Source organism: Entelurus aequoreus, linkage group LG02 (assembly GCF_033978785.1).
Source record: "Entelurus aequoreus isolate RoL-2023_Sb linkage group LG02, RoL_Eaeq_v1.1, whole genome shotgun sequence".
In the NCBI taxonomy this organism is placed as follows: domain Eukaryota; kingdom Metazoa; phylum Chordata; class Actinopteri; order Syngnathiformes; family Syngnathidae; genus Entelurus; species Entelurus aequoreus.
In genome coordinates, this window is record NC_084732.1 from 73,094,225 (window position 1) to 73,118,030 (window position 23,806).

General features: G+C 38.6%; 2 protein-coding genes across 2 annotated transcripts in view; one reads left to right on the forward strand and one right to left on the reverse strand.

Moving 5' to 3' along the window:
• The window catches only part of LOC133638920 (uncharacterized), a 46,575-nt gene extending 44,630 nt beyond the window's left edge, over positions 1-1,945 (reverse strand). The window contains exon 1 of the mRNA XM_062031969.1: positions 1,803-1,945. The gene's annotated coding sequence lies outside the window, so the exon portion shown is untranslated. The remainder of the gene's footprint in view (positions 1-1,802) is intronic.
• Positions 929-23,468, forward strand: LOC133638911 (acidic leucine-rich nuclear phosphoprotein 32 family member A-like). The gene is made up of 7 exons (XM_062031955.1): positions 929-1,110; positions 7,035-7,184; positions 7,259-7,381; positions 13,046-13,244; positions 16,177-16,280; positions 19,434-19,518; positions 22,454-23,468. The coding sequence occupies exons 1-7, from the start codon at positions 1,057-1,059 to the stop codon at positions 22,528-22,530; spliced, it is 792 nt and encodes a 263-aa protein (XP_061887939.1). The 5' UTR covers positions 929-1,056; the 3' UTR covers positions 22,531-23,468.
• The last annotated feature ends 338 nt before the right edge of the window (positions 23,469-23,806 follow it).

The following is a 23,806-nucleotide window of genomic DNA, read 5'->3' on the forward strand; positions in this document are numbered from 1 at the left end:
GTCAAACTACTTCCTTAACCACTTAATGACCACCATAACCACAACACCAGGGGGAGCTCCACTAACCACGTTAAACCCAGATTCCAATCTAACAAAGGTCTTAACTCATTCTCTTTCTAAGCCACATCAATGTGGAATGCGCTCCCAACAGGTATAAAAGAAAGGGCATCTCTATCCTCCTTCAAAACCGCAATAAAAGTACACCTCCAGGCAGCTACAACCCTAAACTAACACCCTCCCCGGATTGTTAATAATCAAATGTAAACAATCATATGCAGATACTTTTTCTTATGCCTTCTGATCTCTCTCTCTCTATGTCCACTACTTGCTGTACATATCCTACCAAGTCAGACCTAAACTGTTCCAATACCCATTTCTCTGTTCTCAATTGTTGATGACTGATGAAAACAACCAAACCTAACCCCCCTCCACACCCCGGATTGTAAATAATGTAAATAATTCAATGTGATTATCTTGTGTGATGACTGTATTATGATGATAGTATATATCTGTATCATGACATAAACAAGTTGAAAAACTTATTCGGGTGTTGCCATTTAGTGGTCAATTGTACGGAATATGTACTTCACTGTGCAACCTACTAATAAAAGTCTCAATCAATCAATCAATCAAAAACGCATTGCCCTATAATCTAACACATTTTACCTAATTTAATATAAAAATACTCTTAGAGATCTTTTTCCGTACATGTGCAATATGAGATTTCCATGTCAGACAGCAAGTCACACTTTTTAAAATAATTACTAATTTTAAAAGAAGCATTCCATTGTCACTTGGGCTATCGTTTCAGTGTCAACAAACACCCCACCCAGTTTTATAGCGGCCACGTCATTGGCTCGTCCGCGCGTCGCTCAGCGCCCGCTAGAGTCAACGCCTCTCATTGGTCGGCGGTGACGACAATCCAAACCCCGCGTTCCCGCCCACTTTCGCGGATCAAGTTTGAATGAAGCGCAGCCGCCTCGCTCTGGAGGTGCCAGGGAGCTTTTTTAGCGCTAATTATTCCAAGTGTGTGTCAAAGGGGCGCCCTGATCCAGGATGGAGATGAAGAAAAGAATCCTTCTGGAACTGCGGAACCGCACACCGAAAGACGTAAGTTAACATCCGAGTCTCACCCGAATGAGGGGGGCTTGGGGGACAGCGTTCTTGTGTTATACCTTGGTCGTGGTGGCGGTCCAAAGTTTGTCAAGTGTGAGAGTGATGCCGACGTCTGCTTACATCGACAAGTGACAGGTGCGCCGGTCATAAGGGACTATTTAAAAGTGTGGAGCACCGTCCGCCGTACAAACAAGGCGAGCAGCATGAAAAGCCATATTAGTAACTTTTATTTTTTTCTGCGAGAGTCCATATTGCGTATAAAACTAAAAGTGCCCTCTGGCTAGCACCACCCGACACCTCCACAGTCCTGTCTTGGGGTTTCTTATAACGGTAAACATCGTGTAACTTAGCACTCACACCGTCAAAACAGCGACATTATCAGTCCACATTATCGTCCTCTATCGGTACTAACAGGCGGGTGTCCTCCGTGTACGTCTTGGTATTTTTTAAGTACGTAACATCAGCCATTGCTAAACACACTGTTTATTTTCAGCCAGGACACGCCGCCATTTTAATGCCATGCAAAGGCACTTCGAACGCCGCGTTGTTTTGACACAAACGACGACAGATATATATAATATATATAAAAATATTATAGTAGAAGAATATCGACCCTGTCTTTGTCGGTTCGTCGTAAAAGAAGAAAGAAAGATTACTAATCGGCTTTAGCTTCCCTTCCTACTCACAAATGACCCCTCTTTCTCTCCGATTTTCTCGGGCGAACGTGGCTCTGCGCGTCGCTCACAAGCGCGTCTTTTATCGCAATAATAACCCAGTTGTCTCTCGAGGAAGCAAATAAAGGTGAGATTTATATATACAAAATGACAAATCTCGCGTCGGAACGAAATGACTGCTGTCCGCGTAGTAATGATATGCAGGTCTATTTTTTTTATTTTTTTTAAAGTTCCGGTTCTCATAGCTGGTTGGTTGTGATGCTCAAGGGCGCATCACTCATGTGAATATCCATCCGCCTAATTCACAAACAGCAATTTGTAAGGTCACGTGATATACAAATAAAGTAGAATTGCACCATGTAGTGTTGGGCAGTGTTTCTCAACCTTTTATTAGTCTTTGTTTAGAAAATGATTCTTTTCATGTTAGATTTATTAATAATAATAATAATAATGGATTAGATTTATATAGTGCTTTTCTAGACACTCAAAGCGCTTCACAGAGAAGTGAGAACCCATCATTCATTCACACCTGGTGGTGGTAAGCTACTTTCGTAGCCACAGCTGCCCTGGGGTAGACTGACGGAAGCGTGGCTGCCAATTTGCGCCTACGGCCCCCTCCGACCACCACCTTCATCATTCATTCACCGGTGTGAGTGACACCGGGGGCAAAGGGTGAAGTGTCCTGCCCAAGAACACAATGGCAGCAATTTTGGATGGTAAGAGGCGGGGAGCGAACCTGCAACCCTCAGGTTTCTGGCACGGTTGCTCTACTCACTACACCATGCCGCCCTATTAGTGTCTTTAAATTGAACTTTTTTTGCTCAAATCTCTGTCAATCCTGTGCCCTATTGATGATGCAACAATGTTTTTTATTTTTTAACCCTTCAAAAAGGGTAAAAAATAAACATGTTTTAATATTTTTGTTTGAAGTTAAAGTACCACTCACTTAACGCGTTCTCCTTCTATGCCACATCAATATGGAATGCACTAGGGACGGCGTGGCGAAGTTGGTAGAGTGGCTGTGCCAGCAATCGGAGTGTTGCTGGTTACTGGGGTTCAATTCCCACCTTCTACCTTCCTAGTCACGTCCGTTGTGTCCTTGGGCAAGACACTTCACCCTTTGCCTCTGATGGGTGCTGGTTAGCGCCTTGCATGGCAGCTCCCTCCATCAGTGTGTAAATGTGGAAATACTGTCAAAGCGCTTTGAGTACCTTGAAGGTAGAAAAGCGCTATACAAGTATAACCCATTTATCATTTATTTATCCCAACAGGTGTAAAAGAAAGTGCATCTCTATTAGGGCTGAACGATTTCAGGAAAAAATCTGATCACGATTTTTCTGACAGAAATTGCGATTTCGATTTTGACTCACGATTTCTTTTCAAATCAAGCTTCAGTAACAGTAACAGATTTAAAACATGACAAAAAATGATATACCATGAAAACATTAAATGCTATGTAATGCAAGGATGAATACTAAAAGGTAAGAATTGCTTCAAACATGTATTTATTAAGAAACATGCATGTACATTCTCCAAAGTTCTTGACCAACAGCAGTTATTAAAACTAAAGAACTAAAACCAGTACAAAAACCTTAATTATGTTAAGATAAATAAAAAAGTTTAAGTTAAATAAAATACAAAACAATTCCAACACAAAAAGCAATGCTTAATATATAATAAGAAAAACAAAATTCAACAACTTCAATAAAGGAAAAAAAGGATCCTGACCTTATGTAAACAGTCTTATACTCAAGTAGGTAGGTCAGTCTTTTATGGCTCAAGAGAGCTAGCCTATCAACATCTATAGCAGCAATTCAAGTACTTTATTCAACCCTGGAAGAAACCTGAACAATATTTTAAAGTGAAATTGAAAAGTAATGGTAATAAAGAAAATACTATTACAAAAACAAAATGACCCAACCTCTGCCCTTCTGAAAAATATGTCAGACATTAAAATAGGTGGGTCATTCATTTACCGCTTAGCAGCACCCAAATATTGCACATCTATTCTGTTAACAATAGAACATAATATTCCTGAAAACTAGCATAAGGAGTTATACTGGCAAACGACGCTGTAATTGTGGTATGTTTGCTACAATGGGCTGAATCGCTCGGGGTTGACTTTTCACCGGACTTTTTGGTCATACATTCGTCGTGTAACTGCCGGTGGTGATTTTTCAAGTGCCGGAATAAATTAGTCGTGTTGCCTTGGGATGTGGCGACTTTGGCCCGACAAGTTTTACAAAGTACCTGTTTCTGATGCACATCTGAAGTTTCGAAACCGAAGTAGTCCCAAATGACAGACGTGCTGCTCTTCTTCTGTATTAAAACTAAATCCTCCTCCACTTCTGACCCGGCGGCAGCAGCCATTTCCTCCAGGACGTTTGTTTCTTCACCAAAGTTGTTAGTGGGCGTGTACGCGGTAGCCTCGTCAATGGCCGCCTCTGATTGGTTAGCGTGACGGCATGCCCTGCTCACAAGTAGTTTACCACTTCTGATTGGTGAGTTTGACAAGGCATGAGAGTAGCACGAGCAGGCTGCATATACACAACAGACATTTCAGCCAGGAGAGCTAAATAACGTTCGTCTAAAACCGAAGCCTTCACGATCTCAAGATTGAGACTTCTGAAATCGCAATTTCGATCTGAAAACGATAAATCGTTCAGCCCTAATCTCTATCCTCCTTTAACATCGTGCTAAAACAACACCTCCAGGCACCTACAACCCTAGACTAGCACCCTCCCCCCACCACATCTCACCTCCCCGGATTGTAAATAATCAAATGTGTATACTTGTTATTATGCTTTCTGAGCTCACTACGTTCACTGCTCGCTGTACATATCATACGAAGTCAAACCTACACTGTTTCAATGTCCATTTCTCAGATGATATCATTGTTGATAACTGAAGTGCTGATATCAACCAAACCTAACCCCCCGCCCCCACAACCCTCTCCACATCCCACCCCCGGGATTGTAAATAATGTAAATAATTCAATGTACAGGACTGTCTCAGAAAATTAGAATATTGTGATAAAGTCCTTTATTTGCTGTAATGCAACTAAAAACATGAAAATGTCATACATTCTGGATTCATTACACATCAACTGAAATATTGCAAGCCTTTTATTATTTTAATATTGCTGATTATGGCATACAGCTTAAGAAAACTCAAAAATCCCATCCAAAAAATTAGAATATTTCCTCAGACCAAGTAATAAATAAAGATATATAACAGCAAAACAAAATCAAACATTTGAAAATGTCAATTAATGCACTCAGTACTTGGTTGGGAATCCTTTTGCACGGATTACTGCACCAATGCGGTGTGGCATGGAGGCAATCAGCCTGTGGCATTCCTGAGGTGTTATGGATGCCCAGGATGCTTCAATAGCGGCCTTTAGCTCATTTGTAATATTGGGTCTGGTGTCTTTCAGCTTCTTCTTTACAATACCCCACAAATTCTGAAAAAAAATCTGTTGAAAAGCTCTATGGAGATGATGATCCAGCAGTGCCAAAACCACCAGTAACTGGTGTACTGACCATGGCATTACTGTCCTCGATTGGCCTGCCAACTCACCTGACCTGAACCCTATAGAGAATTTGTGGGGTAGTAATCCGTGCAAAAGGATTCCCAACCCAGTACTGAGTGCATTAATTGACATTTTCAAATGTTTGATTTTGTTTTGCTGCTATAAATCTTTATTTTTTACTTGGTCTGAGGAAATATTCAAATTTTTTGAGATGGGATTTTTGAGTTTTCTTAAGCTGTATGCCATAATCAGCAGTATTAAAATAATAAAAGGCTTGCAATATTTCAGTTGATGTGTAATGAATCCAGAATGTATGACATTTCCATATTTTTAGTTGCATTACAGAAAATAAAGGACTTTATCACAATATTTTAATTTTCTGAGACAGTCCTGTATATACTCTGATGATTAACTTGTGTGATGACTGTAATATGCTGATAGTATATATTTGTACCATGAATTCAATAACGTGGACAACAAGTTGAAAAACGTAATCGGGTGTTACCATTTAGTGGTCAATTGTACGGAATATGTACTGTGCAATCTACTAATAAAAGTTTCAATCAATCAATCAATCCAAAAAAAACTGGTAGTCACACACACACTAAGTGTGGTGAAATTACTCTCTGCATTTGACCCATCCCCTTGTTCCACCCCCTGGGAGGTGAGGGGGGCAGTGAGCAGCAGCGGTGGCCACGCTCGGGAATCATTTTGGTGATTTGTTTGTGACGGAAGTTGCTATGAGCAAAAAGTAGAAAAAAAAATCCAACTTGTTTTTACACCTTTCAAAAACCTAAGGACTTTTATGCCTGGCTTTGAGGATGATTACAATCAAATATCTCCAGACCATTAAAAAATCTCACTGCACACAAACCCAAGAATGTCACTAAAACTATACACTAGAGATGTAACAATATCAACATTTCATATCACAAACGACCACAAATGATCCCTCTTTCTCTTTGATTTTTTCGGGCGAATGTGACCACGTTCCCGAGCAACCATATAAAGGTGAGATTTATATAATGCAAAATTACAAATATCGCTTCGGAACGAAATGACTGCTGTCCGCGTAGTAATGATATGCAGGTCTATTTTTTTTTTTTAAGTTCCGGTTCTCTTAGCTGGTTGGTTGTCATGCTCAAGGGCGCATCACCCATGTGAATATCCATCTGCCCAACTTACAAACAGCAGTTTGTAAGGTCATGTGACATACAAATAACTAGAATTACACCCTGTAGAGCAGTGTTTTTCAACCGTTTTTGAGCCAAGGCACATTTTTTTCATTGAAAAAATCAGAAGGCACGCCACCAGCAGAAATCATTAAAAAATGAAACTCAATATTGACAATAAACAGTCGTTGGTTATGAATTTAAGCCATAACCAACCATGTATCACTATACTTGCTTAAAACCCCCCCCACTAATAATATGAGTTGAATAGGTTGTTTAACAGTAAAACGTGTGCCCTGTACAATGCTAAATAAAAGCATTGCAGCATCAACCTGTATTCTTCCACACTAAGCAGAAGCGTCCTGTCTTTGCTTCGCTGTTTGTTCACAAAATGTAGTAGTTAGCATTACAGTCAGGAGAACCAGGAGGGAATCGTCGTTAAAACATTTGCGTGTGGTGTTTGCATGTTCTCCTTGTGCTTGCTTGAGCAATAGCGCTCCAAAAAACACTTGACACAATTTTAATTTGTCTCCTCTTTAGGTGAAAAAACTTGTGCTGGATTATTGTCTCTCCAATGAAGGCAAAATCGAAGGTCTAACGGATGAATTTGAGGAGCTGGAATTGCTGAGCACAATCAGGGTTGGGTTGACGACAGTGGCCCACTTTCCCAAGCTCAAAAAACTCAAGAAGGTTTGCTTTTCTCCTGGTTACACCAATGCTGTGAGAGGGTGTGCACATGTTTTGATTGCTTACGTTATCCCCAGCTTGAACTCAGCGAAAATATGATCTCCGGAGGGTTGGAAGTGTTGGCAGAGAAATGCCCCAATCTCACACATCTTAACCTCAGTGCCAACAAGATAAAAGACATCAGCTCCATTGAACCATTGGTGAGTTTTGACATTAACATGGCTGAAACATGCAGCCGAATGGTTGTTATTGTTACTGTTTGCGCTCTTTCGTTTTAAACATAATTTTCTATGCATGTTGAGCTGTGAGAGACCAGCTGTGCTGCAGGAAATTATCCAGTTTACCTTCATTGGTCCGAAAATTGTTTACAATGAAAAAAATAATTTAGTTTAGATTTTTTAGTACAGCATATTGACAATTAAATGCTCTTCCACTAGATATCAAACATAATTAACCTGTGTATACACCTCAATACACGTCTATTCAAAAAGCACTGCAACTGTAAATGTGCTTTGTCACCCATAAGACACAGTTGAAGTTGTAATTTGTTTGTGGTTATGTAGTATTTAGTGCAGTGGAACCTCGATTTACAAACTTGTTTGGTTCTTGAACATTGTTTGCAGACTAAAAAGTTTGTATAGTGAAGCAGAGTTCCCCATAATAAACAGTGTAAACATAAATAGTTCTTGCCTCGACAACAAAGTCCCTATTTTTGTAAAACTGCACACTTTGAAGACACTTTTTTGTGTACAGTATACTGTACATATATATTTTAAACCAACATATTAAGGGGTTAATGGCTCAATAATCTATTTTTTATCCAAACAACATTACAGCAAGCTTAAATGTCAACACACAAGTCTTGTTTGTGCGCTCAAAAAACAAAAAAAGGAAAACCTTTTTACCTTGTGTCTGCAAATACTTGTGGCATTGTTGAACACTCTGGGAGTTTCGGAGTGATACAAGAGCAGTGGTTTTGCATAATGACCCCTAGCGTTAGCACAAACTAGCAATGTGAAGTGATCCTTCATTAGCTTGTGAGCCGGTAGTGCCTTCTCCTTCGGTGTAATAAAGGTCCGCTGTGGCATCTTTTTCGGTCTCATCACAATTAAAGACTTGCTGCGTAACAAATCCACCTTCACTGATAAAATCCCTGAACTGAAGCCACAAGCCGCAGGCCAACTAGCTAAAAATGTTCGCTCAAATCAGTTGCCTAGAAACCTGAAGCTATACTGCGAGACTGAGCGTTTGGACACATTTAAAGCGTTTCTGATCACACAAGGTGATCTCTAAGACAGGCTGACACAGCTCTGACTGGCACAAGGTATGACAATTGTGAAAAAAAAAACAAGTCAGAAGTAAGGCTGCAGCTAACGATTATTTTTCTATCGATTAATCTATAGATTATTGTTCGATTAATCGGTTAATCTATAGATTATTTTTTCGATTAATCTATAGATTATTTTTCCTTTTACCGATTATTTTTTTATTCAAAATGAAGATGAAAAAATAAATGTAGGCCAGTTTTTTCAAAAGGCATGGCTTTTATTTACAAAAAAAAAGAAGTATGGCCACTCAGTCAACATTGACAACAACATGACTAAATATTCTGTAACAATGTAAACATTTAAAACTTTTAACATTTAACAAAATTAAAAGTAGCTTATTTGCTTTTTATAGTGCAAATATAAAAGTCAACATCCAGTGCAAATCCTAATATTCTGTAATAGTATAAGCATTTCAAAATTAAAAGTATTGCTTATTTTGCTTTAAAATGTGCAAAAATAAAGATAAACATCCAATACAAAAAAGTGCAAAACTAAATATTCTGTAACAACAGTGTAAACATTTCAACAAAAGTGAAAGTATTGCTTATTTGCTAAAATGTGCAAAAATAAAGATAAACATCCAATACAAAAAAGTGCCTATCTAAATATTCTGGGGCACTGTAAACATTAAGTATTGCTTTTAAAATGTGAAAAATAAACATCCAGTCCAACACAGTACACAATAACCAATTCTACTCATTCCAGTGAGTGACTAACAGTTGTAATGAAGAAAGGTTAGCATGTCTACATGCTCTGGTTCTTTTCATGTTTACAATATTCCCAGCAGCTGAAAATAGGCGCTCAAAAGGGGTCGATGTGGCTGGAACTGAGAGGTAATTAGCCTTTACCTCAAGCCAGGACTGCGAGTGAGCTGAGCTCCAGTTTATATTCCTAGAAGGTCAACGGGCTCATAGTGATGTTACTAGTAGTTGACTGGGTGGTGTTTATTATCATTTGGGGAGAGTCCGCTGCCTGATGCTCACCTGCTAAACACCTATCTGCTCGACGCTGAAGCGCTGACTACATGCGCTCTGAATACGCACTGCTGATTGGCTGCTAACGCTCTGAATACGCACTGCTGATTGGCTGATAACGCTTTGTGTGTACCAATCAGATGGTTGTGTAGGTGGGACAATGCTGCGTGCTGAGACAGAAGCAGAAGGCGCAAAGCAGCTTGTTAGGACTTTAGCTTTAGCTTAGAAACTCGTTCGGTACACCCCCGTACCGAACCGAAAGCCCCGTACCGAAACGGTTAAATACAAAACACGTACCGTTACACCCCTAGCAGATACAAATGACACATTCATGTTTTTGTGTAATGATGACAACGTATGCTCACGCGGACGATTGACTAGTTGATGGTTGATGGTTTTCTTTTCAAATGTTCGTTCATATCCGTTGTGCTGCTATGATAGGCCATTTCCGCTCGACACAGTGTGCATACAACAACATTATTAGGCCGTTTATTGAAATACTCCCACACTTTTGACGACTTTTGGCGTGCTTTTTCCCCCTCGCTCGCACCGCTCGCATCGTCTGCTTTGATCGTCTGCTTTGCGCTTCGCCATGACGGTAGTGTGACGTAAATATGCGACGCGTCGACGCACAAAAACGGCGTCGACGTATTTACGTAACCGATGACGTCGACTACGTCGACGCGTCGTTTCAGCCTTAGTCAGAAGTGCCGCTCACCCTCGAAAATCTTAGAAATGGCCATGCCTGTGTGTACAGGATGTAATCCGTATGTGATGTAGGGGGCCCCGCCTTTTCAAAATGTCTGTGCCCACGTGTACAGGAAGTGATGTCATCAAAATGACAGCCACCGATGGCTTCAAGCGGCATGCAAAATGAATGAATATAGCGTTCATACGCCGAGACATGGTTTGCACACACAGGCATATTTGGCGCGATGTAAACGTTTGTAAACCGAAAAGGTTGCAAATACCGGCGTTCGTAAATCGAGGTTACACTGTATAATGTTGAGACATTTTGTAGTGGTTCACCTAGCTGACTTGTGTACAGTTGACTTCAGGTAAATTCTGGGGACATTCGCTGAATTATGCAAATTCCTATAATTTGCATAATTGGCAATGGCGCATGTGCATGTAATGATTCAAGTTCTACATACTGTATATTTTTGGCTCTAAAAATGTTAACAGTGGTAACTAATTTTATTTTGTGTGATTAACACATGCACATCACGGAAAAGCCACACCTCTGTAACAGTCACGTTCTGCCATTATTTGTTTACAGCAGGGTTACGCAATATACTGTAGACGATTCACAGTGTAAATGACATGAATTTGGGCCCACGATAGAGCTTTTAAAACTATTGTGATAATGCATATTGATGACACATTATAGCTGTGTCCTGCAAATTTGTCAGTGTGAAGCGAACAACCACGTCGTCAATGCAATGTAGCTTTCTCGCTGGCCGCTAATGTCCCTCCACAGTCCAAAGTCACCTATGAGTCACTAATCCATGGCAGAAAATAAACGTTTCATACAAATGTAATTTTCACTGGAGCATGAGGAATATATAAACATGCCAGAGTACACACTGGAGGAGGAGGACATGCTAATCGCAAGCTAGAGCTCATGAATGTAAATTGTAAATAAAGGTGTGCAGATCTATACAAATATATCAACTGTAACAATACCAAGTATATTTTCAGTATATGGTCCATACTACAGTGATTAGAAATATTTTTTCATTATCACAAAATAGTTTTTGTGTGTTTTTTGTTGTTGTTTACAAACTCAGGAAATAAATTCCTGGACACAGGAGGACTAGAAAGGGACCTAGTATTATTATTTTTTTCTACATTTTAAACACTTCCTTGTGGTCTACATAACATGTTATGGGGGTTCTTTGGTTGACATTTTGCAATAATTGTGTCTTACAGACCATCTTCAAGCCATTTTCTGACTGTCTTTTCAGGATGCACCGTTTTGTGGGCGGTCTTATTTACGTGGCTCCATTTCGACTGCGTCTTCGCCCGGTTTATCATGTTGTAGTTTATAGCGCTTCCATATGGAGTCTACTGACAGATATAAGTTAGAACTATACGCTATGGTAACAGCGGAGGATGCATGTGCATGTACGAGCCAATCTGCCCCTTAACAAGAGGATAGGTAAAAAGAAGGCGCTTATGGCTTAGTGTCAGACTCACGCAAAGATCTTCCGGTGAATTTCTACCATGTATGGTGATATCCGCAAATTTTAAACGACTCATTTGAAAGGAAGTATGACGGAAGGCAATATTATTTTATAAATATCCCTGCAATGCCTCCCCGGTTTGATTTCAAAATTTTGGGCCAAACACAAAAGCACGTACCAGTAGGTGAGACAAGTTGATTTTGCATAATAAGTTCCCTTTTAAGGGAAAAAAAATCAAAGGATTTAAATAAGAGCCAATGGAAGTTTTTGGGTATGTCTAGTTATTTTTGCACTGTTGGCTTTATTTTGCTCAACATATTGTATCTAATATGAGAGAATACTTTAAATAAATTGTAATATTTATTTTGTATTGTTGCACCGCCATCTTGTGTTTTTGTCTGATTTATAATTGTGATCAAAAGTGTAATGATTCAATGGTCTTGAAAATTTGAAATATCCGTATCAGCATTGATATGAACAATACTGCCCCTGTAACTACTACAATACTACAAATGTGGGTAGTATTGCCCAAAACTAATATAAACTATCCAAAAAACAGATGAATAAGTGCTTGTTACATTTTAACAGAAGTCTAGATGAAACATGCTACAACAGAAAGTTACCAAATATTAACAGTAAATTAGCAAGTAGATTAATAATAGTTGTGACAAAATAATAACAGGAAATGATGTAATATGTTACTGCTAGAGGTGGGAATATTTGGGCACTTCACGATTCGGGAACTACCGGTACAAATCGATTAAAAATCGATTATTGATGCTTCTATAAATTATATGTATTAAAGCAGTTTTACATTCTTTTCGTTTCACTAAATAAGTGTTTATCACTTGCAACTTTAAAAAACAAAATAAGAAACAGTTAAATGAATTCTACTATTTACTAAATTAATGGAAATGTGTGCAAAACCTGAAGTAGTGCACTAATATAAAGGAGTTGGTAAGATCACTTGGTGATGTGGCTCGCTGCAGTCAACCAAATTTTAGAACTGTCTGCATTACTTTGTTTACGATAAATAAAAAAATGATTGATTATTGACTTTTACTAATCGATAATCACCCGCCACCCGTCGCATGGTAACGCAGACTGCGCAGAGACACGAGGTCCACCGGCAGCCGGTTGATTATTTCCCCCACATTTAGTTACTGCATACATCACTAGCTAAATTAGAAGCCCTTTAACCCATTTGATCATTTATATACCAAAAAAGGAGGCTACAATAATGTATATGTTCGTACAAAATAGATTTTAGGCCATTATTACCAAGCCCTACTTTCTGTCTTTGTAAATCAATTTATGGGAAGCAATGCATGTATACAGTATATAAAGTGATTGTTCATAAGTCTTTCTTCTGACAGAAGGAACTGAGGACCCTGAAAAGCCTCGACTTCTGGAACTGTGAAGTAACAAACCTGAGCGACTACAGAGAAAGTGTTTTCAAGCTGATACCACATCTCATGTATTTGGACGGATACGACAAAAACGACAAAGAGGCACCGGATTCGGACACCGAGTTTTACTCCGAAGGCTGGGAATATGATGACGAAGATGAGGATGGTAAGTTTGACACGTTTCAGGTTGAACGGCAACATTGATTTTTCATACATTCTTACATTAATTCTAATGATTGCATCCATTATTTTTTATGTATACACCGCCACAGATGTGCTGCTTTTCGGGCCGATTAATGCTTTTTAAAGGGGAACTGCACTTTTTTTGGAATTTTGCCTCTCATCCACAATCATTATGAGAGACAAGAACACATGTCTTTTTTGGGGGGGTGTAAAGATGATAAAAAACACTTGGAAAATGTGGCTAATGGAAGTCACTGTTGTAGCATTCAAAGCCCTCTAAAAAAAAACTTCATAACAATAGGTATTATGTTCAATATTTACCGTATTTTGATAATTTTAGTCATTGCCGAAACCAATTCCTCTGCACATTTTTTCTGTTTCCATAGCAGCGCATGTACAACTTCTGGCAACAAATGTGTGTTCCTATTTCCAGAAACAAAGACGTGCGGGTCTTCTAATCATGGCAGACTCGGTAACAAACAAATGAGGATTCACAACGTTATATTTTTGAATCTGAATACATGGAAGATGAACTACTGCTTCTAGAAGCGAGCACGATGGAAGGGTGAGAAGTTGGAGAGAGTGAGGTGAAAGTGACGTGAAGCTGCAAAATGTGGAATTTGAAGCCAAGTTATTTCGACATAAATAGTGCTTACCCAAATAAAACTGTAAAAAACGTCCCTGGCCAGCTGGACCAAACGCACAACTATCTATCGAGTGAGTCACACTTGATTTTGATCATGATACACGCAGCACGTCATGCCTGTGTACAAACAAACCATGAAATGTGGGCTAATACTTAACAGATAACTGTAATATAATTGTTAATTTTTCAGTCAGTATAGAATGGTGTCCTATCACAGTGTGTTGTGCATTACAAACTCAAAACGTGTTTCGTGCTGACGTAGAAGCTAGCTTATCTCTTGCCGTAGTTGGCTTTTACGGTTAATATCGTAGCACGATATTAAGTTCCTAAATATTCGCTCTTACAATAACAATGTTGCCACAGTTTGGTTATTATACAGGTTACGGAATGTAAACAAAGTATTTTTGACAGGTTTTGAATGCTTTTTAAAAGAGGTAGAATTGATTGCTCCCATTAGCTGCATTGCTAGCTACAGAGAACGAGTCCATATTTACATGTAGAATGCAAAAAAACCCGTTTGTCTGCTTGTCTCTCGTAAGGATTGCCAAAAGTGCAGGTCACAAACGCAGATCCTGTCTGGCTGACAGCTGCTTGCAGCTAATTATGTATCTTCATACACAGCGTGCAGCCACTCTCTTAAACTAATGATGTTCACCTCCATTACGGCAAATAAATTGCATTTCTTATTTTCTCAAGTATCGTTATCATGTATTATTTATTATCACTGGAGGACGAGGCTAAACATGTTAATCAATCAATCAATCAAAGTTTACTTATACAGCCTTTTAATCACAAGTGTCTCAAAGGGCTGCACAAGCCACAACGACATCCTCGGCTCAGGGCCCACATCAGGACAATAAAAAACTCAACCCAATGGGATACAATGAGAAACCTTGGAGGCGACCGATGCAATGGATGTTGACTGGATATAATTAATAGTGTGAGAGTCCAGTCCACAGTGGGGCCAGCATGGGATCATCTTGAGTGGAGACAAGTCAGCAGCGCAGAGACGTCCCCAACTGATGCACAGATGAGTGGTCCACCGCGGGTCCTGACTTTGAACAGCTATTGAACATCTGTGGTCACCTGATAACCTCTCCACGCAGGAGAGGGGGGCAGAGCAGAAAAGAGAGACAGCAGATCAACTGGTCTAAAAGGGGGTCTATTTAAAGGCTCACGTATACAAATGAGTTTTAAGATAGGACTTAAATGCTTCTACTGAGGTAGCATCTCTAACTGTTACCGGGAGGGTATTCCAGAGTACTGGAACCCGAATAGAAAACGCTCTACAGCCCGCAGACTTGCCGGGACATACAATCAGCAAGATATGATGGAGGTAGACCGTTTAGTAATTTATACGTAAGTGGCATCTTTAGTGCACAGGAAACCAGTGCAGGTGAGCCAGTATAGGCGTAATATGATCAAACTTTTTAAACACTGAGAGAAAGCCAAGAGCTGACATGATAATAGCTAAGTTAAGCTCGCTTTAAAGAACAACAATAGACATGTGTAGATGTAACGACGTTGCAGCAGAAAGTAAGCAGTTTAACAAATAGATTAATAAGAATCTAGAGAGAGGATAATATAACAATTGTCACAGCCAGAAAGAAGTATGCTGAATGTGATTGAGCCCTGTTATTTTAAATTATGTCGCACACTCATTTCAGTGGGATGCAAAGTCTTTGAGCAGGAACAAAAAAAATGTTGGCGAATTCTAGGACATTTGAGTTAAATGTTATTATTTAATGGACAAAAAGGGTTTTACAGAATAAATAGAGGACACATTAACATTTGTTGTCTTTTTTTTTTGCTTTCGCTGTTCCAAAAAAATTATCCGATCCGTGACTCAAAACTGTGATACGATTCAAACTGTGATTTTTATTTTTATTTATTTATTTTTTTATCCGTTGCACTCATATTGTTTACAAATTGTTTCCCTGGACACAGGAGGACTTTGAACCAAGGGATTTAAATAAGTAGTAGATGGTAGTTTTTTTGTTTAGTTATTGTGTACTAGTAACTTGGTTTTGCTCAAACAATTGTATGTAATAAAAGAGAATAAGGGACTAGTTTAAATATTGTGTCAATATTGTTAAACTGCCAATAGCACTCACTAAAAATAAAGTGGAAAAAATGTACATCTAATACATGTGATCGGTATTGGTATTTGCCCATTTCACTCGTGGATGATCGGAATCGGCAACATAAAATCTTGATGGGAACATATCGAGTGTACACCATTCATTTGAAAACCAATCGTTTCACACAGAGTTAGACGAGGAGGACTGTGATGAAGATGGCGCAACGGAGGATGAGGAAGACGACGAAGAAGATGATGACGAGGAGAATGAAGAGGAGGGCCTTAGTGGAGAGGTGAGACTTGAATCATGTGTTATAGAAAAAGTGTTTGCGTTCCCTCGCCAATTTGCGGTTAATTTACTGCAGCCTCAGTGCATTGCAAATTTTATAGTACAATTGAGAATGTTGAGATTTTAGTACCTGTTGAAGTTTCATGTTAAACTTACATTGGGGTGTGTGTACATCATGTTTGAAATAGTTAAAAGTGTGTGTTGGGGACTTATTAAGACGTTAAATGCGTCATCGATTGCATTCATGATGTCTTCTAAAATAGAAAGGTGCAAAACTCTTGTGTTCAGGCAACATTTTTTTGTGTAAGAGGTTTTCTTACCTGCTGACAGTTTCTGCTAACACTTCAGCCTCTGGCAGAGCTGTTTTAGCTTTCTGGTCTGAAGTGTCTAAAAACAGCTGACTGGGTCGGGAAAACTTTCAAAATAATGTTCCCGGCCATATCTGTTCTCTGCCCTGGGGTCACCGATGAAGGACAGTGTCTCATTTGTGCAAAAGCATGTATGCCCCCATCGCTGTTAATGAGGTCAGGCCCTCGCTTCCTGATTTCCATAACCTCCTTCATCCATCTGTTGTATTTGTTTCTGATCTTATGACTTTTCCCTTGTCCCAGTCCATGAGGTGATTGCTCCTCCTGCAGTTGTCTGTTATAGCTGATTTGTTTTGTTTGCTTTCTTGTTCTGGTAAACTTTGAAACTGTTTTCTGCATTTCTGCATTCATTTTTGTGTTCTTTTTCCGGTTGCTGGAAGTGTGTCGGGTATCTCCAATATGTTTTATTGCATGATTTGCTTGTGATTTCGTAGATTGTCACATTTCCTATCCCGTGTTATACTATCTTTTGGGTGTACACGTTGCTGTTGTTGTAGTTTTCTGTGTGGTGTTACTGCTGTGCTTGTTTGAAATGTGTTCATGGTTTGTTGTATGGTTTTTGTTATCACTCTGATGTTTGGTAGTGTTATTGTATCTTTATTTTTTGTGTCGGTTTCCTGTTTTTGTTTTGCTATTCTGTCTTTTTTCTGTCTCGCTTGTTGTTTTCTTTTCTCTGTGGCCCATCTTGAATATTGGCAGCATGTGAGAGCATGTTGTATATGTTTTTCTTCCTCTTGCCTGTCCTTTTTAATCCGTTAATCTGGTTGTAAAGGGTTCTGACTACCGAGAGTTTGTGCTGTAGGAGATTCTGATGTCCAGGGAGTACTGGTCCGTATGTGTGGGTTTTGAGGTTTTAATGTTGCCATCTTTTTTGTGGCGTACGTTCATGTCCAGAAATGCTATTGTCTGGTTTGTTTCTTCTTAATGTGTAAATGTTATGTTACCAGTGCTGTCTATTGTCTTTGTGATCTGTAAACTTTGTGTGTCCAGTCTTTATTTCCAATATGTCGTCTACATACAGTAATGCTTCCAAAGGGGGTGCAGTTTGAATGGATTTTTTCTCCGAGTCCTCCATGAAGAAATTGCTCATGACGGGTAATAGTGGATCTCCCATGGCGAAACCTTCCTTCTGTCTAGAAATCACTGTTGTATTGGAAGTATGTTGATTTGGAGGCAAATTGCAGTAAAGTGGCAATGTCATTTATTTTTAAGTTTGTGCATGTCTTGAGGGTTCTGTTTTGTTTAAGTTATTCTGTGACAATATGAAGGGTTACATCTATGAGAGTTTTCTTTAATAATGAGGTGACATAATGATATATGCATGTTTCATCCTTTTTAAGAGTTATGTTTTTTCACTTCCTCTGCCAGCTTTTGGGAGTTCTTGCAGTGGTGTTTTGTTACTGAAGAAGGAGCTGATGATTTCAACCAAAGCTTTTGATAAGTTATATTTGGGTCATACTATGCTGTCAATTATTAGTTGTAATGGTATGTTTTTCTTGTGTATTTTTGGAGTTCTTTATTTACGAGTTCCATATTTACAGTGAGTATGTGTCGCTGTCTTGTAGCATGGTTTCAATCTGTTTGTGGTATGTGTCTGCATTCATGATGACTGTAGGCCGCCCTTTGTTTGCTGGGAGTATTATTATTGATTTGTCAATTTTTTGTGAGTTTATTGCTTTTTCCTCTTCCTTTAAAATGTTGCTTTGTGGGAGTTTGGATGCTTTTAAGGAGACCTGCTTATTTATTGCGTTTGAAAGGAATACTTGCATGATACTTGTCTAGTGTGGACCCTGCCTTCGACCCGAGTGCAGCTGTGATATGCTACAGCCCTCCGCATCCCTGAGAGGGACAAGCGGTAGAAAATGGATGGATGGATGGATTATTATTATATATATTCTAATCAGAGCTTAATTTGGTTTTGATATAATGCTGACAATAACATTGTTTGTTTTGCGTCAACCATTATGAAGGACAGATGTCCAGATCTAACAGTATCCGAAAATATACAACAATTTGTAGGACAATATATAACGGATAATGGATAACTTTCCGTTTTTTGTTTTTTATTATTAAACCAAGAAACGGGGAAAGTAGATGTTTGTGTTACAACATTTTTTTTATTCCAAACAAAAAATGGATGGTCTTGACTTACACGGACCCTATTAAAAAGGGTGGAGTTACACTCTGCGCCCATGTTTAAATCAGAGCCTGTAGTTGGAAATAATTTGAATATTTAATTGATATTGTTACACCACTATCCAAAAATACTTGTGTTTTTCAAGATCATTAAATTATTAGCATCAGAATAGGTATGACCAATACTGTCCCTGTAACTACTTGGTATTGGATTGATACCCAAGTTTGGAGTATCGTCCACAACTAAGTATCCAAACAACAGAAGAATATGTGCGTATTAGATTTTAACAGAAGCGTAGAAAGAACCATGGTGCAACATAAAGTAACCAGATATTACCTGTAAATAGCAAGTAGAATAATACAACCGGAAATGACACAATATATTACTGCATATGTCAGCAGCTAAATTAGGAGCTGTTGCAAACTGTTTTGAAATGCTTCTAACATTTACATTTATATACCACACATAATATATTATTTATAACGTTAGGGCAGTAGGCTGCATCTTATATCGTGATATATAGTTTTTAGACATAACCCGATTTTTGGGAACCTAGGTATTAAGGGATTGTCACGGTGTACGGCAAAGTATATTTCAATTAATGGTACAAACGTCAAATAACAATTCATGGACATGACTTTGTAATAATCAGGAGGAAGCAAAGAAGGTGGATGTCAATAACCAAGATGATGACGACGACGAGGAGGAGGACGATGAGGACGAAGATGAGGAGGAGGGTGAGTGGAGTTGACTAACTTCAAGGGGAACTGCACTTATTTTGGAATGTTGCCTATCATTCACAATCCTTATGTGAGACAAGCACAGGTATGGCTTTTCTTAATGCATTCTAATTCCTCAATAAACACTAGCAAAAGTCAGCTAACAATGATGGTATTGAGATTTGCTCTATTCCGCCTATAAAGCGCTCTAAAAAAAAAAAAAAAAAATATATATATATATATATATATATATATATATATATATATATATATATATATATATATATATATATATATATATATATATATATATATATATATATATATATATTTACAGAATATGTATGTGTATATTTACAGAATATGTATGTGTGTGTGTATATATGTATATATGTATGTATATATATATATATATATATATATATATATATATATATATGTTTATGTATATACACTGTATATATATATATATATAGTAACCGGCACATTCTAAATTTGATATTTATGCATTTTAAGCATACGGCAGCGTACAAATTTCACAGACTCATCACAACGTATGCGATTTCCTTCATTAACAACAACAACAACAACAACTACTAATAATGGCAGACTTTATGAGAGCCAACGACGACTGACTATCCAGAACCTTATATTTTTGAGGTTGAATTTAGGAGAATGAGCTACACATTTTACAAGCTGAGTGATAAGCAGATCCAGCAATTAGCACTATAGCCAAATGCTAAAGAAGAAATACAAACTACGAACATTTAAAAAAATATTCCTTTACTGTACAATGTTTGCTCTCACCGGGATTCCGACTGATGGGATCTTTATATCTTCCCATTTAGATGAAGAATTAATCAAAATCCTCACGCAGGTGAAAAAAATGGGCACAAACGAGCCCTTTCCAGGTCTAAGTTGAATGTTGACCAACTTCTCGGTTTATGGCAGGGGTGGCGACTCTGTTCAGCCTACGTGGGCCGGACTGGTAAAATCATGGCACAATAACTTAAAAATAAAGACAACCTCAGATTGGTTTCTTTGTTTTACTCTGGCCACAAATAGAAGAAGCACATTGTATACATATGAACATATCACAAATAACAGGTTAGTTGAAAATTCTGAGGGAAAAATGTATGCAGTTTCCAAAACACAACAAAGGACACAATGAAAGGCCTACTGAAATGATTTTTTTTTATTTAAACGGGAATAGCAGATCCATTCTATGTGTCATACTTGATCATTTCGCGATATTGCCATATTTTTGCTGAAAGGATTTAGTAGAGAAAATCAACGATAAAGTTCGCAACTTTTGGTCGCTGATAAAAAAAAAAAGCCTTGCCTGTACCGGAAGTAGCATGACGTCACAGGAGGTAATATTCCTCACAATTTTCCTTTGTTTACAATGGAGCGAGAGAGATTTGGAGCGACAAAGCGACGATTACCCCATTAATTTGAGCGAGGATGAAAGATTCGTGGATGAGGAACGTTAGAGTGAAGAACTAGAGGCAGTGCAGGACGTATCTTTTTTCGCTCTGACCGTAACTTAGGTACAAGCTGGCTCATTGGATTCCACACTCTCTCCTTTTTCTATTGTGGATCACGGATTTGTATTTTAAACCACCTCTTGAAAATGAGTCAAGCACGCGAAATGGACATTCAAAGTGACTTTTATCTCCATGACAATACATCGGTGACACACTTAGCTACTGAGCTAACGTGATAGCATGGTTCTCAAATGCAGATAGAAACAAAATACATAAATCCCTGACTGGAAGGATAGACAGAAGATCAACAATACTATTAAACAATGTACATGTAACTACACGGTTAATAGATCTCAGCCTGGTAAAGCTTAACAATGCTGTTGCTAACGACGCTAAGGCTAATTTAGCAACTTAGCAACCGGACCTCACAGAGCTATGATAAAAACATTAGCGCTCCACCTACGCCAGCCAGCCCTCATCTGCCCAGCTCATCAACACCCGTGCTCACCTGCGTTCCAGCGATCGACAGCGCGACGAAGGACTTCATCCGTGGGTTTGGCGGCTAGCATCGGCTAGGCGTCTGCTAAGTAAGTAGTCCTTGTTGTGTTGCTCCAGCCAGCCGCTAATACACCGATCGATCCCACCTACAACGTTCTTCTTTGCAGCCTCCATTGTTCATTAAACAAATTGCAAAAGATTCACCAACATAGATGTCCAGAATACTGTGGAATTATGAAATGAAAACAGAACTTGTTGTATAGGATTCTCCGGGCTCCGAATACTTCCCTTGTCCTCGTGACGTCACACGCATACTTCAGCTTAATAAAACGTTTTTAACCGGAAGTGTGGCGGGAAATTTAAAATTGCACTTTGTAAGTTAACCCGGTTGTATTGGCATGTGTTGCAATGTTAAGATTTCATCGTTGATATATAAACTATCAGACTGCGTGGTCGGTAGTAGTGGGTTTCAGTAGGCCTTGAACTTAGAATTTGTCTCAGTCTATCTACACAACTATGGTTGAACTTTAAGTCAATCTGAGATTGAACAAAATACTAAAGTATTAGTACTTAGTATGCCAATGCAGCTGCATAAGGTAGTTCCCTTTTTGTGATCATTGCGCTGCTAAAAGTAGTTCCTCTGCGTCAGCACTTAGAATAACAACCAAGTATTAGCGATATTAATATGCAGGTCATGACATGTAAATGGAGTATTGTTGGCGATTTCTGAATGTTCTTTAAAAGGTTTTATGGGCGTAAAAGATTACACCCATGAGCTGCATTGTTAGCCACCTCATACTAGCCGTACATTACAAAATAGAAAGATTAAAAAAAGAGACAAATGTTTTCTTGTCTTACATGAGGATTGGGAAATGTAGGCAACATTATTTTTTAAAAAGTGCACTTCTCCTTTGATAAAATGAGAAGCTTCTGCTGGCATCTTTTTGATCTTTACTCTCCTACCATAGAGGACGAGCGGGGTCAGAAGAGAAAAAGGGAACTGGATGAAGAAGGAGAAGAAGATGAACCCGATGATGATGATTGAGTCATTTGGAGGCAAAATTTGTTTGGTTTGAATTTCTATATCCTTGATCTCTTCCCAGTGTCTTTTCCTGCAGCAGGGGAGCGCATTTGATGCTCTTTACGGTCCACTTTTTAACGACTTTGCAGACACGACATTTTTGTAAAACAAAACAAGGCAAGGGTCAACCTTTTTAAAAGATATTTTGTTTTCTCACTCTTTGTAAGAACCCAGTTTGTGAAGACTTCTAGATTTTAAGCCCCGCACTATAAAAAGTCAAAGGAGAGGAAAAAGTGCATGTCAAGTTGTCACAGCTGTGACTGCTGCAAGTAACATACCAGTAATCACATCAAATCCAGGTGAATGTGTATATGTCCACCCCTTGTCTTGTATTTACTAGAAATACAAGTTCTGTGTCATAGGTTGTCCAGATGTAATCGTGTGTATGAACATGCTACATGCTGACACCATCTTAAGGGCATGTTTTTCAATTATCGCAGAAAAACTCTACCCTCGTCTAATCCTCAGCTTTGATAGTTCAGATATTACGTGTTTCTTGTAAATAATGACCAAATCTATTTTTTTGTATTCTCTTGACGGCAGCAGATATTGAACATTATAACTAATGTCAAACTATACATTGTAATAAGATATGGATGATGTATGCTACTATACCTGAAATGGGGTCAGTGTGATATATCTTGGATTTGGACTTTATATGCATATTACCATAAAGACTCAGCCTAAGAACTCTCTCTGGCTTTGTCTGTGTTCTTTTCGGTTTGAAAATGTGCCGGGAGTGGGTGTGGACCTTAAGTTATGACTTCAAATGTGCGCAATGAACTGTTAATTATTCAGATTTTCAATATTATACGTAATGGTCAAATTGGCCTATGTCAACCCTCCAAATTATGTTCTTTCCCCCCATCCCATTTACCTCAATAAAACCATTTTTGATATAATTTTGGAGCTTTGTGATTTGTACAATGTAATCAATCTACAAAACCCAAAACCAGTGAAGTTGGCACGTTGTGTAAATCGTAAATAAAAACAGAAAACAATGATTTGCAAATCCTTTTCAACCTATATTCAATTGAATAGACTGCAAAGACAAAATACTTACCAAATGAACTGGAAAACTTTATTTTTTGCAAATATTAGCTCATTTGGAATTTGATGCCTGCAACATGTTTCAAAAAAGGTGGCACAAGTGGCAAAAAAGACTGAGAAAGTTGAGTAATTTGGAACATCCCACGGGTGAACAGGCTAATTGGGAACAGGTGGATGCCATGATTGGGTA

Bases quoted from the DNA above. Each gene is read 5' to 3' on its own strand.
- LOC133638911 (XM_062031955.1), top strand. From the start codon at position 1,057: ATGGAGATGAAGAAAAGAATCCTTCTGGAACTGCGGAACCGCACACCG. The intron at 7,382-13,045 runs GTGAGTTTTGAC...TTCTTCTGACAG, and splicing joins TCAGCTCCATTGAACCATTG to AAGGAACTGAGGACCCTGAA. The intron at 16,281-19,433 runs GTGAGACTTGAA...TGTAATAATCAG, and splicing joins AGGAGGGCCTTAGTGGAGAG to GAGGAAGCAAAGAAGGTGGA.